Here is a 13,272-nt window from a genome sequence, read left to right as displayed (position 1 = left end):
TATTCGTCATATTACTAAAGTACCCTGCATGTATTCGCACAGTTTTGAATCTTGATTATTTGTCTATTTCCAAGCATGTTTGTCAGGTTAAAGATGCAAATATCAGGACAGTAGTAGTAACTTTGGTTATCATGCTGATAAATTATATTTATTGATAGGACAATTTGAGGATGAACACCATCAGCCAATCAGAGAAGGGGACAAATGGCTGCAATCAGGTCCATGATTCTGCACCACAACATTGACCATTTTATGACATTGAAATTGCTCATATCATCATGCATATGTGTATTTATGTGTGTATATTCAGGTGTGCAGAATACACTTCCCGCAGGTTCCTCCTCTTTGTGCTCCTCATTTCACTGATACAGGCTCAGATAGCACAGATGAGCACAGATCCTATAATATGATGGGCCTCTATCTGCGTGCAAACGTCTTCCCCGGTGTGCCTTGAACACAAATTCACAAATTGCATCCTTTTGGTATATTACATAAACACACCAATTACCAAATCCCATATCTGTTCATTAGAAATCATGTATGTGTTGTTTTTCACAGGGCCCTCGGTTGTGTGGTCATCTTTGGTTAAGGACTCATTTACTCGTCATCATCTACCAGCATTTATCCAAGATGCAGTGCACTCGCACGGCCACAAAACAGATCACTTAGGTAAGCTTGAAGATTGGAATCCTGTTCGCTCATATCTCAAATAAATAGATCTCAACCAGGGGGCCCGTGGGGACTCAGGATGACTTAAAATTATTTATTAAAATGATATTAAAAGTATTAGAATGATATAGGAATGGCTAGACTGGTTCAAGTTAATACAAAGGCAACAGTAACTCCACTCATTATAACCGAGGTCTACAGAAGAGAATCTGTGAACGCACAACATGTCAAACCTGGAGCAGATGGATTAAAGCAGCAGAAGACCACACCGAGTGCCACTCCTGTCAGCTGAGAATGGGAAACTGAGGCTACAATTCATACGGACTCACCAAACCTGGACATTAGAAGACTGGAAAAACGTTGCCTGGTCAGTTGAGTCTCGATTTCTGCTGCGACATTCGGATGGTAGGGTAATAATTTGGCATAAACAACATAAGCAATGATCCATCCTGCCTGAATCGACAGTTCTGGCTGCTGCTGGTGGTGTAAGGGTGTAGTGGATATTTTCTTGGAACAATTTGGACACTTAAGTGTCAACTGAGCATCGTTTAAACGCCACAGCCTGCCTGAATATTGTTGCTGACCATGTCCATCCCTTTATGACCGCAGTGTTTCCATCTTCTGATGGCTACTTCCAGCAGGATAATGCTTCATGTCACAAAGCTCAAATCATCTCAAACTGGTTTCTTAAACATGACAGTGAGTTCACTAACCTCAAATGGCCTCCACAGTCACCAGATCTCAATCTCAAAGAGCACCTTTGGGATGTGGTGGAACGGGAGATTCACATCATGGATGTGCAGCCAACAAATCTGCAGCAACTGCATAATGCTATAATATATGTGTGTGTATGTATGTATGTATATATATATATATATATATATATATATATATATATATATATATATGTGTATGTATGTGTATGTATGTGTGTGTGTGTGTACATTTTTTATATTTTGTGGTTGCTATAATATTCTGAGTGGTTTTTAGCATGTTGCTATATGGTTAATGGGGTGTACTACGTGGTTGTTTTTTGGCCTAATTCAAAAGACTCCAGCCATTAGTCTATATGATATTCTGGTCCCTCGATGGGATATTTTCACCTTTCTTTTATCAGCTTCTGTTTAATCTCTAACCTTAATTGCAGCACATTTACTGTATTTTTGCATACATTTGACCTACATTAAGATGCGAAGGAGATGTGTTGCACTGCGTGAGGCAAATGGTGGTCACACCAGATACTGACTGGTCACACCAGATACTGACTGGTCACACCAGATACTGACTGGTCCCTTTAAAGACCTGACGCACAGACCCATTATACTGTTTTATATAGCCAATATACTTTCCTTTATGTGAGTGCACTTTGGGTGAACTGGAATTAGTAAAATTATGCGCAATACGTGCAATCTCACGCTGAAATTCAATCCTTTAACACTAACAATATTTATCCAGAGCAAATGAAATGAAAGGGTAAAGGGATGCTGTCAAGATGCTGATTGGACAGCATGATTATTGCACAGGTGTGCCTTAGGCTTGCCACAATAAAAGGCCACTCTAAAATGTTTGTCAATCAAATCTATATTTTTGACAACTCGGCATTACACTAAGTTTATTATTTCAGATGTCTTTTTAAAAGACTACAATTGAAAAATGTATATTATATAAAATTCAATCCGCCAAAGTGGCTAGTAGGAGTTACTGCGTTGCATGCTACAGCTGCACCCGCATTTGGCTCATAATATATATATATATAAATATTTTTACATGACTTAGTCATGTTAAAAAAAAAAGTACACCCTGTTGAATTCTAGGACATAATAAAAAATCACCTGGTCTTTAGCAGGTCTTAAAATTAGGTAAATATATATATATAGTTACAAAGGAAGTATCACAAATGCCTCATCTAAGCCACATTTGTCTTGTTCTTCTTTATTCTTTCCCCTTGCAGTGAAGTGGACAGAGCAGAACTTTCTCAACAAGCGACTGCATAAGCTGCTGAAGGAAATGGAGGTCAAGGGTGTGTCCAAATGAGCTTGACGTTTTCGAAAACCGCAGCAAATTAACAATCGCACCTTCAGAGAAGTGTTATCACAGCACCCACACACTTTTAGCTATTCTCATACACAAACACACACACACACACACACACATATATATATATAACCACACATGAGCCTCAGTATTCACGCGTGGCCCCTCCTACTCACACTTCAGCTGCTAATTGTTGCACTTTCTGTGCCATGTGTATACACGAGTCAAATGCAGTGACTGAATCGAACAACTGACTTTGCTGTAGGTCAGCTGATAGAAAAAAATAAGTTGCTTTCCGATAATAGGCATGAGCGAAATACTAGAGAATAACTGAAATTGTAGGGCTGAGCAACTGGTGCAACTCTTTGCTGCTCTAGTACTTCAGTAGTCCCTTAAAGGAGAGTTAAAATCCTGGTGTTAAAGTGGTGTTGTGGTGTTGAATTTCAAATGAAAACCAAGCCATTTTCAGAAATCTTCTGCATGGAGAAAGTTGCCTTTTGTCTTAAACTTTTATACAGCAGGTATAGGCATTTTTTTTAACAAGGAAGTAAACTATTTTAAAAATGTATTAAAAATTGTGGATGTATATGCATGCAAATATACTGCTAAAAAATTATGCCAGTCAGTGTCAGGACAACCAATAGCAACAGAGGAGACAGTGACATTTTAAGCAGATATGACTAAATGGAAAGTACATTTCCAATAATTTAGGGGGATATTCTAAGGGAAGTACCAGCTAAATGCAAACTCCCCGACCTGCTCTCAAAACATTTATCTTAGACACACTCCCACCATTGTGTCTCTGTTAACAGCCATCAGGCACCTCCTAAAACAACGGCTTCCGGAATGCCTGTGTAACCCAGGTTACCAGTGGACAGAGACAAAATGCACTTCAAATTAAACAACAGAGTTAAAGTGTGAAAGCTGCTTTCAGATCAAATATAAGGCTGCAAACAAATTAATTAATTATATAGAAATGGCGAAATATAAAATATTGAATGTTATAAATATGTCCAATAGCGTTATCTCCCTTTACATAAGCCTCCAATGAGATCGCATTTTGAATGACGTCATGGAAAATTCTGCTATCGCGGCACTTTTAGAGAGCAGCGCATTCTAGAACTTTCTTTTCTCCGTGAACCTCTGACGCGAGCAGACGCTTGTTTTGCTCCGGGAGATTTGAAGCTCCGATTTGAGTCAAGAATTGACGTAAGAGTTGTATAAATGCCTCTAAATCATTTATATGATGACGATGTAGAAATAAGTTGCAGTAAAATGTGTTGAAGTGATATGATTGTTCACGTTATGTGTTGACCGCATGTCAATGATGCAATATTAGCGCTAGTTTAAAGCTAATATAGAGTGTGTGTATATATATCCCTAACGAAGGATTCAGAGAGAAGCAGTTTATGCTCGAGAATGACATTTTGAGAACGTGTATCATCTGGAACTTCCCTGGTTCTTCCGATGTACATGTAAACGAGTTCCTTGGTGAGTTAATATAGTTTCAATAATTTCAGTATTGTTCAATAAGGTTCATTAAGGATTATATTAAGTGTGTTACATCAAATTGTTTATTTGTTGCAGTATTAATGGCAAATACAGCCTTAAATGTAAAATGAAAGATGTAATTAGGCCATTTATGTGAAATTAATGCCATGAAATGCAATGTGTGTGTGTTAAATAAGATGCTTACAAGCAAGTATGCAAAACAATTTATTTATTGCACAGACAATTTATTGCATAAAGACAATTTATTGTACAGAGTACTATAAATGGACATTATTTGCTGTGTTTTATGAGAAGTTGTGTATAATCTGAATTGATTTGTATATAGTGACTGGCGAGCCGCCCATTTAACGAATCCTTTGATTTCCCTGTGAAAGAGAAAACTTGCTCATCTTTGAACGGTAGGATTAGACCCACACATCAATTTATTCTGTTCTATCCAGGGCAGAATAGGACGACTGAATTAAGTGCCTCACGAACTTTTGGACTGAGTTTACGAACTGATCTGTTCATTAAGAAACATCCAACTTTTGGACTTTCTGAGTATTTACATTCAGAGTGAATGAAATTTTGTTTTGTTTTGTTTGTTTCATTTTCTATTGTTTTCCTTACGCCTGTGTGAGGTTATATGGGTCCATGTTCAACAAATTGATTAATCATTACAATCTAACAACAAGGTGAAAAGAAAAGAACAAATTCAGTAAATTCAAACTTGTTCTTACCTCATCCTTTTGTTTGAGTATTCACTGCTGCTGTATCATCTCTCTCCCCGGACGAACCTAATCTTTTGAGCCCACTGGTCCGTTTGTAAAGTTGACACAAATTTATCACGTGTAACGGGTTACAAGTAAAAGTGGCGAGTGCCAGCCAGGAGAGAGATTGGCCTGCAGCAATGGTGACAATATAAATATATCATTAATTATTTATATACTCAGCAGAATATTGACAACATGGATATTGTAAAAAGAGAGAATGTAGATGTCTCAAATGCCGTAATAGTCAGCGACTTAACATTAACTGAAACAGATCAGGACTTAGAAGCATGGTTGTTGAGATATGGCAGCATTAGTCGCAACCTTCTCATTGATGACCCAAACTCCGAATTCCATCAACATGCCATTATAGAGTTTACTTATAGCTCCGCTATGAAAACACTAATGCCCCTTCTGCCCGTAACAATGGTCAGTACGTCAAACCCAGATACCACTTTCATAGTGCGTGCCTTAAGCTGTGTCTACCCTCATGTAGATAGTGACAGAGCCACTAAGTTGTATTTGGAAGAACTACAAAATATTGCTAGCGCTAGTGGAAAGTCAATTGAAGAAGTGCTCCAGGAGGAGTTAAAGAGAATGAAAGCTGGCTGTTCTGTTGCTGAGCCCATAGATGCTTCAGGTGATAGAGTTGAGTATCCACATGCTGCAGACTCTCAAACTCGGGATAGCAGCACCACCAGCTCACTAAATGGACAGTCGTCCCCAGCCAAATTACAGAGAGGGACCACAGAACAAGTCACCCCTCCCTCAAATGAATCTGAGAAATCACAAAACCTGTCCAAGGAAAGACCCAGCAGTAGAACTAGCCATCCTGCAGCTACAGTGTTACCCCATCCAGTACTTACAATGGACATGATTGATCCGCCCAGCGTGCAAAAAGTTGTAGTTGAACACATTGTCAGAACAAACGACACTGCTACATTACAACCTACCTCTTTCCGTCTCAGGTCTTTCTCTGGGAAAATTCCTAGACCAGTAAACGAACCAGACTTCGACACTTGGCGGGCAAGTGTTCAATTTCTATTAGATGACCCCTCCATTTCGGATTTGTCTCGCACGAGGAGAATACTTGATAGTCTGCTCCCTCCTGCTGCTGATGTCATTAAACATGTGAGTCCCCAGTCTTTACCTTCAGTTTACTTGGAGTTGCTAGAGTCTGTTTACGGATCCGTGGAGGATGGAGATGAGCTGTTAGCAAAATTAATGACCATGCTACAGAACCCAGGGGAGAAGCCCTCCAGTTATTTGCACCGGTTGCAAGTTATGCTGAGCACTACTGTAAGGAGAGGAGGCATTGCGGAGAGTGAGCAAAACCGCTGTCTGATCAAGCAATTCTGCCGTGGATGTTGGGATAATGGGTTAATTTCCAGCTTACAGCTAGAGAAGAAAAAGATCCACCCACCTTCTTTTGCAGAGATGGTAGTGCAAATTCGCATGGAAGAAGACCGACAAGCCTCAAAAGAAGACAGAATGAGAAATCATTTTGGATTGAACAAACAGAGTAATGCCCCCAAAATGAGAACTGCTACTCATCAAATGTCAACATACTCCCATGATGCAGTTGGTGGAGCAGCTGAAGAGGTGGATACTATGAGGGCTCAAATATCTGAAATTAATGCTCAAGTTGCTGCTATGCAAACCTCAACTTACCAGAAGTGCAAGCCTGATTATTCCAAAAATTCTGAATTGATCCAGCTAAAGAAAGGGCTAGTAGAACTACAAGCAGAAGTAGAGGCTATGAGAACATCCATTTCTGGTAAAGTGCCAAAAGAAACCCCAGCAGCTAAGGAAATAGCAGGACTGAAGAAGCAAGTGGCAGAGTTAAAGGCTCAGTTGTCAGCCCCTGAAATACCACAACATCGGTCCGGGAAGACGGCAAAATTCCAGCATAGGCAAACCGGGAGAGAGGAGTCAACTCAGAGTCAACAGTCAACTCAGAAGTAGTTCAGTGACATCCACTCGTCCTCGTCCTGGATACTGTTTTAGATGTGTTGAGGATGGACACCTAGCCATCAATTGCGAAAATGACCCGAACCCTTCTAAGGTAGATGAGAAGAAGCGCCAGTTGAGAGAAAAACAAGTCCAGTGGGACCTAAAGAACCAAGCCACTACTACTCCGTTAAACACCACACAGTCTCTGTAGCAGGGCATAATTGGAATGAAATGTACTGCCCAAATCTATGTCGACGCAATTGAAGTGAACTGCCTTTTAGACACTGGTTCCCAGGTGACAACAATCCCCTTTCATTTTACAAAAATAACTTGTTAACAGATGAGTCAACTGTTAACAGATGAGTCAACAGTCAACTCAGAAGTATTTCAGTGACATCCACTCGTCCTCATCCTGGATACTGTTTTAGATGTGGTGAGGATGGACGAAAATAAGGAAGGATTACGAAAATAACTTGTTAACAGATGAGTCAACTGTTAACAGATGACAACCTGCCGCGGAGGAGCAAGAGATAATCATTCATAATTACGATGAATTGTATTTGTATTACAATTAAAATGTATTTCAAGCTCGAAACAATACTGTCTCTGCTGCCAAAGCAAGAGAAGACTGTTGGAGAAAGATTGCTGATTGTTAATGTGTAAGTTAAACAAATATATTCTATATTTATGTAAAATTATGTATGTGTTGCCTATACGTGTAATATAGCCTATAGCCTATTTTTATAATATATAAAAATATGCATGTACTAAGAAAGATTAATATTCAATGATTTTTAGATGCAACCCCAACTCCAAATGTTCTTGGCAGCAGATAGCCTAAAAACAAAATATAAAAATATAATTCAAAGTGGTATTTACCACAACCTTTTATTACTTTTGTGAACATTTTATTACAAACACTTGTTTGCAGCAAACAGAAATAAAGAATTAAATTCAGAAAACCAAAATACACTGGCGGAGGAGTTGGCTCTGAGTAGGCAATAAGGGACGGCCGATTATGGATGGGATTACAGGTGCTGTACAATCTGACCCTGGTGCTGGCTCCTCTAAAGCAAGTAACACTGGGTACGTGTGCAATACATTACTACTTTTTTAAGTTTTAAATATGGCTGACTGTATCTTCTGCAGTAGAGGGAAATACAGTGTCTCTGTTGAAGCCAGCACACATACACACACACACAGTCTCCCAAACAGAGGTCAGTATGCAGCAGACAAAACACCGAAATAACCTGTTTTACAACAGTTATGCTTTACATTGGCCTATTTTTATTTATTAGGGTGAAGCAAATGATGAAGACACTCTGTCTGTGTGTTCTCAGACAGTTGCTGATGTGAATGCACTGGGCTTTTTATTATGGCAAACATTTGAATGTGTGGCATAAAAAAGGGACTGGCCCTTACACATCTCTTTTATTGTAGGATTTTACACAACCTGCCCCAGAAACTGAGGCCTCTACCTCAATGGGCTTCAGAAGAAATGTGTAAGGATTTAAAACCCTTGACATAAATTACAGTCAGTCCTGTGTTTGTAGGAAGTCAAGGAACTTTTTGTGATTTGATGCACCTCCAGAAAATTTGTAATGATCATGTTTGTGGTGGAATTATGTTTCAGGTGGAAACAGACTCAGTCAGGGCCCTGTACAAAAGGAGTCTTGAACTAGACTACACACTAAAGGAGTCTTGAACTAGACTGCACACTAAAGGAGACTCGAACTAGACTGCACACTAAAGGGGACTCGAACTAGACTGCACACTAAAGGAGTCTTGAACTAGACTGCACACTAAAGGAGTCTTGAACTAGACTGCACACTAAAGGAGTCTTGAACTAGACTGCACACTAAAGGAGTCTTGAACTAGACTGCACACTAAAGGAGACTCGAACTAGACTGCACACTAAAGGAGTCTTGAACTAGACTGCACACTAAAGGAGTCTTGAACTAGACTGCACACTAAAGGAGCTGACTGTGAGCTGAGGAGGCTCCAAACAAAATCAAACAGCTGGATAAAACTGATCTCAGTATGTATATATATATATATATATATATATATATATATATATATATATATATATATATATATATATATATATATTAGTATAACTTATTTAACCAAGTAACACTTTAGTATGAATATTTATTAATGCAACTTTTTCTTGCTCTCTTTCTCCCTCCCATCCCACAAAACCAATAAAACAGTTTGAGACCTATCTGCAGTTTCAATGTGCTTTTATTAAGTGTAATATTGTATGGTGATTGCTTCTACATCTGCACCAGCTGGGTGGTCAAGTGTGATCGGGTCAGTTTCATCGGGGAGAAGCTGGTTTTGTGGTGTTTCTCGCTCCTTTCTACTGGTGGCTATATTGTGCAGAATGGCACATGCAGCCACTATCTGTGATGCCCGCTCTGGTGACTCTGAAGCGCCGAACACAGTTGAAATGTGCCTTTAGGAGGCCAAAGGTCATCTCTATCTTCACTCTGGTTTTACTGAGGGCCACATTGAAGCGGTGCTGTGGCCCTATATGAGGGTCATGATGGGGTTATTGTGTAGGTTTTTCTATCTCAGTTCAAATAACAGTGTTTTGTACTGTACCAAATTTAACTTGCTTTCCTCAAAGTGCTGACACAACACAGACTCACGGAAAATTTGTAAGACAAGCACTGGAGCCAGGCCATTTGGCATCCAACCTTGATCATATGTTCATGACCACAAGTCGTCTGCAGATGAAATGTTTAGTAGATCATTGTTATATCTGTTAAAGTTACTATTAATTTAAAGATTCATCTCACAGAAAATAATCATCTCACATATTCACATCATCTCTACCTGAACATTATGGCTGTGATAGGACTTCCTATTAACACAATCTGCCGCATGTTCCCTATAGCAGTGGAGATTGGAGCAATAGACTGCATACATGTTGCAATGACTTGGGAATCCAAGTAAATAATTCTTAACATGTATTATATTGTATAGTACATTTGTGAAATTTGCTTTTTTTTTTTTTTTTTTTTAAAGTGTTCATGTGATGTCACCCTATCAATATATCTTACTGGCAATTTTATAAAAGCCCTCTTTTATGGGCATGGTCGATAAATGTCCGGGGAACACTATTAATGAAACGTTTCATGTACTCCTGCAGAGCGAGGACCACCTTGCGAATGGTTCGACAAACATATGTTTTCCCCTAGCTTCTGTGCGTCACCGTGCAAGAATGTAGCACTACCACTTGCAAAAAAAAAAAAAAACGCAACGCAATACAATTTGCGGTACAGTAAGTGCATGAATTCGACGTGTTAAATTCTTTATGTGCGGCTCAAGAAGTTCGCAAAGATAAGACATTCCTTCCGTGGAAAATCTGTATCTTTCATACAAGTAACTATCAGTTAAGGCAAGGGGATTTTGTCTGGCTAAAAACTCTTTCTCTACGAAGTGCTCGTCAAACAATTTGCGCTGAGATGTCACAGGATTTGGAAGAAAAGGTGAAGTCATTGCAACAGACACTTGGAATAAGTTACGTCACCTATATGTTTCTTTGCTCTCAGCTGATTGGTCAAACTTCAGTCTGAGATCTTGAATCCAGAACATAACCTGCCCCGGAGCAGGTTAGCCGTGCAGTGTAAGATACCATGGCAACGAACACCGATTAAAGCCGAGCTACATTCATAGTACCTAAAACCCAGGGTTGGCGGAAACTAAGCTGAAACATAGCTGGCTAGCTAATCCGGCTTCATGGTACAGGCCCCTGGAAGAGAGTTCCATTCAACCATAGCTCTATACAACACTGTACGTTGTTTTGAGTTTGTTCTGGATTTTGGAATAATATATTAACCAATGACGGCATACCTCGTGGGATATGTATGTACATTAGAACTCAGAGTAAGTTGCCTATACAGACAGTCAGGAGTTTTCCATACATTAATTTTATTTATAAAGCCAAGAAGTGATGCTTTTAACCTCCCATCAACCGTTAACCAGAAGAGTTTGCCGTGCATTTTGTTAACATTAGCCCTTATTGTACAACTAAGGGCTAAACGAGCAGCTCTATTCTGAACCCTCTGTAATTTCCCTAAATTCTTCTTTGTAGTTCCTGACCAAACCACAGAGCAATAATCTAAGTGTGATAACACTAGAGTCTGCAAAACATGTTTAGTTAAATATGGATTTAAAAATGAATAACACCTTTTAATTACAGATATATTTCTCCCCATCTTTTTCACCACTTCTTCTATATGTCTTGACCACGACAAAGTACAGTCTAAGGTTACCCCAAGAAGCTTTATTTCATGTACCTGCTCAACAGCAACATTATTTAGTGCTAAATCCAACATGGGCCTTGTTTTTAATGAACATTTAGTTCCAAATAAGATACTTTTAGTCTTGGCTAAATTTAAAACAAGTTTATTATCAGTAACCCAATTAAATACCATCTGCAACTCATTGTTGAGAGCTGCAGTAATATTTTCTAAAGTTGGTGCAGGCATATAAAGTGTTACATCATCCGCATACATAGACACAGAAGCTCTTTTACAGACCAGTGGGAGATCATTCGTAAAGATAGAAAAAAGCAATGGTCCTAATGAAGACCCTTGTGGAATCCCACATGCTACAGACCTCACCTCAGAGAAGCTTCCATTGAAATACACTTTCTGTGTTCTATCTGTCACGTAGCTCTCTACCCATGCTAATGCAGATGGTGTAAAACCATAACATTTGAGTTTCCCTAATAACAAACTATGGTCGATTATGTCAAAGGCAGCACTAAAATCTAATAATACTGCTCCGACAATATTTTGGTGATCAATATAATGTAACCAATCATCTGTCATTTGTGCAAGAGCTGTACAAGTTGAATGTCCTTCTTTATAAGCATGCTGGTATTTGCTTAACAATTCATTCATAGTGAAATAACCCTGTACCTGGTTAAATACAATTTTTTCTAAAAGTTTACTTATAACAGGTAACAAACTAATTGGTCGACTATTAGAGCCAGAAAAAACAGCACGAGCATTTTTCGCTAAGGGAATTACCTTTGCTTCTTTCCACACTTGTGGGCACACTTTCCTCTCAAGACTCAGATTAAAAATATAACATATGGGAGTGGCAATGTGGTCTGCTACCATCCTCAATAGCTTTCCATCCAGGTTGTCCGTACCGGGTGGCTTGTCATTATTAATAGACAATAATAGTTGTTTTACTTCTTCTCTTGTCACTTCTCGAAATTTAAATGAACAATTCTTATCATTCATTATTTCTTCTGATATACATAAATAAGTTGACTCACAGTATGATGTTGGCATTTTCTGCCTTAGTTTACTAACTTTATCAATGAAGTAATCATTAAAATAATTTGCAATGTCTACAGGTTTAGTTATAAATGATCCTTCCACTTCAATCCATGATGGGGTCAAATTACTCTTTCTACCCATGATATTATTTAAGGTGCTCCAGAGCTTTTTTCCATCATGTTTTATACAATTAATCCTGGATTCATAGTACAGTTTCTTCTTCTTTCTATTCAGGTTGGTGACATAATTCCTCAATTTACAATATATTTGCCAATCACATAATAATCCAGACTTCTTTGCCACTTCTCTTGCATTTTCTCTTTGACCCATGTATCCTTTTAATTCCTCATCAACCCAAGGAGCCCCAGCAGCTCTAACAGCCAGCCTCCTAACAGGTGAGAAGAAGCGCCAGTTGAGAGAAAAACAAGTCCAGTGGGACCTAAAGAACCAAGCCACTACTACTCTGTTAAACACCACACAGTCTCTGTAGCAGGGCATATGGAGACTGGGACGAAGCATCATTGCCCTAAAAGCAAACTGCCAAAGGGACTAATTGGAATGAAATGTACTGCCCAAATCTATGTCGACGCAATTGAAGTGAACTGCCTTTTAGACACTGGTTCCCAGGTGACAACAATCCCCTTCTCATTTTACGAAAATAACTTGTCTCATTACCCCATGAAACCCCTGGAATCTTTGCTGGAAGTGGAGGGAGCCAATGGACAATCAGTGCCTTACCTTGGGTACGTGGAGTTAACTTTAATGTTTCCCAAAGAGTTCCTAGGAACAGGTACCGAGGTTACCACACTAGCACTGGTGGTTCCCGATTTGGTGAATGTACCACAAGTCCTCATCGGTACAAATACCTTGGATGTGCTTTACTCCAGTTACATTCAAAAAGAGACTGTCAGCCCCAAATCAGCTTCTAAAGGGTACGCAGCTGTACTGAAGACACTTGATGTGAGGCATCGACAATCATGTGCCAAAACCCTTGGGTGTGTGACATTAAAAGGGGCAGTCCCTGAAACAGTGCCAGCAGGATGCACTGC

At 39.2% G+C, this 13,272-nt stretch overlaps 2 protein-coding genes across 5 annotated transcripts; both read left to right on the top strand.

Annotated features, from left to right (window-relative positions):
• The first annotated feature begins 271 nt into the window (after positions 1-271).
• cimip4 (ciliary microtubule inner protein 4) lies at positions 272-2,762 on the top strand. Its single transcript, XM_084086949.1, has 3 exons — positions 272-443; positions 559-669; positions 2,621-2,762. The coding sequence occupies exons 1-3, from the start codon at positions 407-409 to the stop codon at positions 2,701-2,703; spliced, it is 231 nt and encodes a 76-aa protein (XP_083943075.1). The 5' UTR covers positions 272-406; the 3' UTR covers positions 2,704-2,762.
• A 516-nt stretch (positions 2,763-3,278) lies between these two features.
• LOC311098033 (uncharacterized protein) lies at positions 3,279-8,690 on the top strand. 4 transcript variants are annotated; one of them, XM_084138082.1, is made up of 4 exons: positions 3,279-3,912; positions 4,093-8,003; positions 8,358-8,419; positions 8,551-8,690. In XM_084138082.1, the coding sequence occupies exon 2, from the start codon at positions 5,163-5,165 to the stop codon at positions 6,927-6,929; it is 1,767 nt and encodes a 588-aa protein (XP_083994208.1). In that variant the 5' UTR covers positions 3,279-3,912; positions 4,093-5,162; the 3' UTR covers positions 6,930-8,003; positions 8,358-8,419; positions 8,551-8,690. The 4 variants fall into 4 exon arrangements, with proteins under 4 accessions (XP_083994208.1, XP_083994209.1, XP_083994207.1 ...); XM_084138083.1 differs by having other exon boundaries at positions 3,900-7,576; positions 7,849-8,419; XM_084138081.1 differs by having other exon boundaries at positions 3,900-8,003.
• The last annotated feature ends 4,582 nt before the right edge of the window (positions 8,691-13,272 follow it).

This window comes from Abramis brama, assembly GCF_963993115.1.
Source record: "Abramis brama genome assembly, chromosome: 1".
Taxonomy (NCBI): Eukaryota; Metazoa; Chordata; class Actinopteri; order Cypriniformes; family Leuciscidae; genus Abramis; species Abramis brama.
The sequence above is the reverse complement of the archived record's forward strand: the minus strand, read 5'-3'. Positions and strand labels throughout refer to the sequence as shown.

Bases quoted from the DNA above. Each gene is read 5' to 3' on its own strand.
- cimip4 (XM_084086949.1), top strand. From the start codon at position 407: ATGATGGGCCTCTATCTGCGTGCAAACGTCTTCCCCG. The intron at 444-558 runs GTGTGCCTTGAA...TGTTTTTCACAG, and splicing joins GCGTGCAAACGTCTTCCCCG to GGCCCTCGGTTGTGTGGTCA. The intron at 670-2,620 runs GTAAGCTTGAAG...TTCCCCTTGCAG, and splicing joins CCACAAAACAGATCACTTAG to TGAAGTGGACAGAGCAGAAC.
- LOC311098033 (XM_084138082.1), top strand. From the start codon at position 5,163: ATGGATATTGTAAAAAGAGAGAATGTAGATGTCTCAAATGCCGTAATA.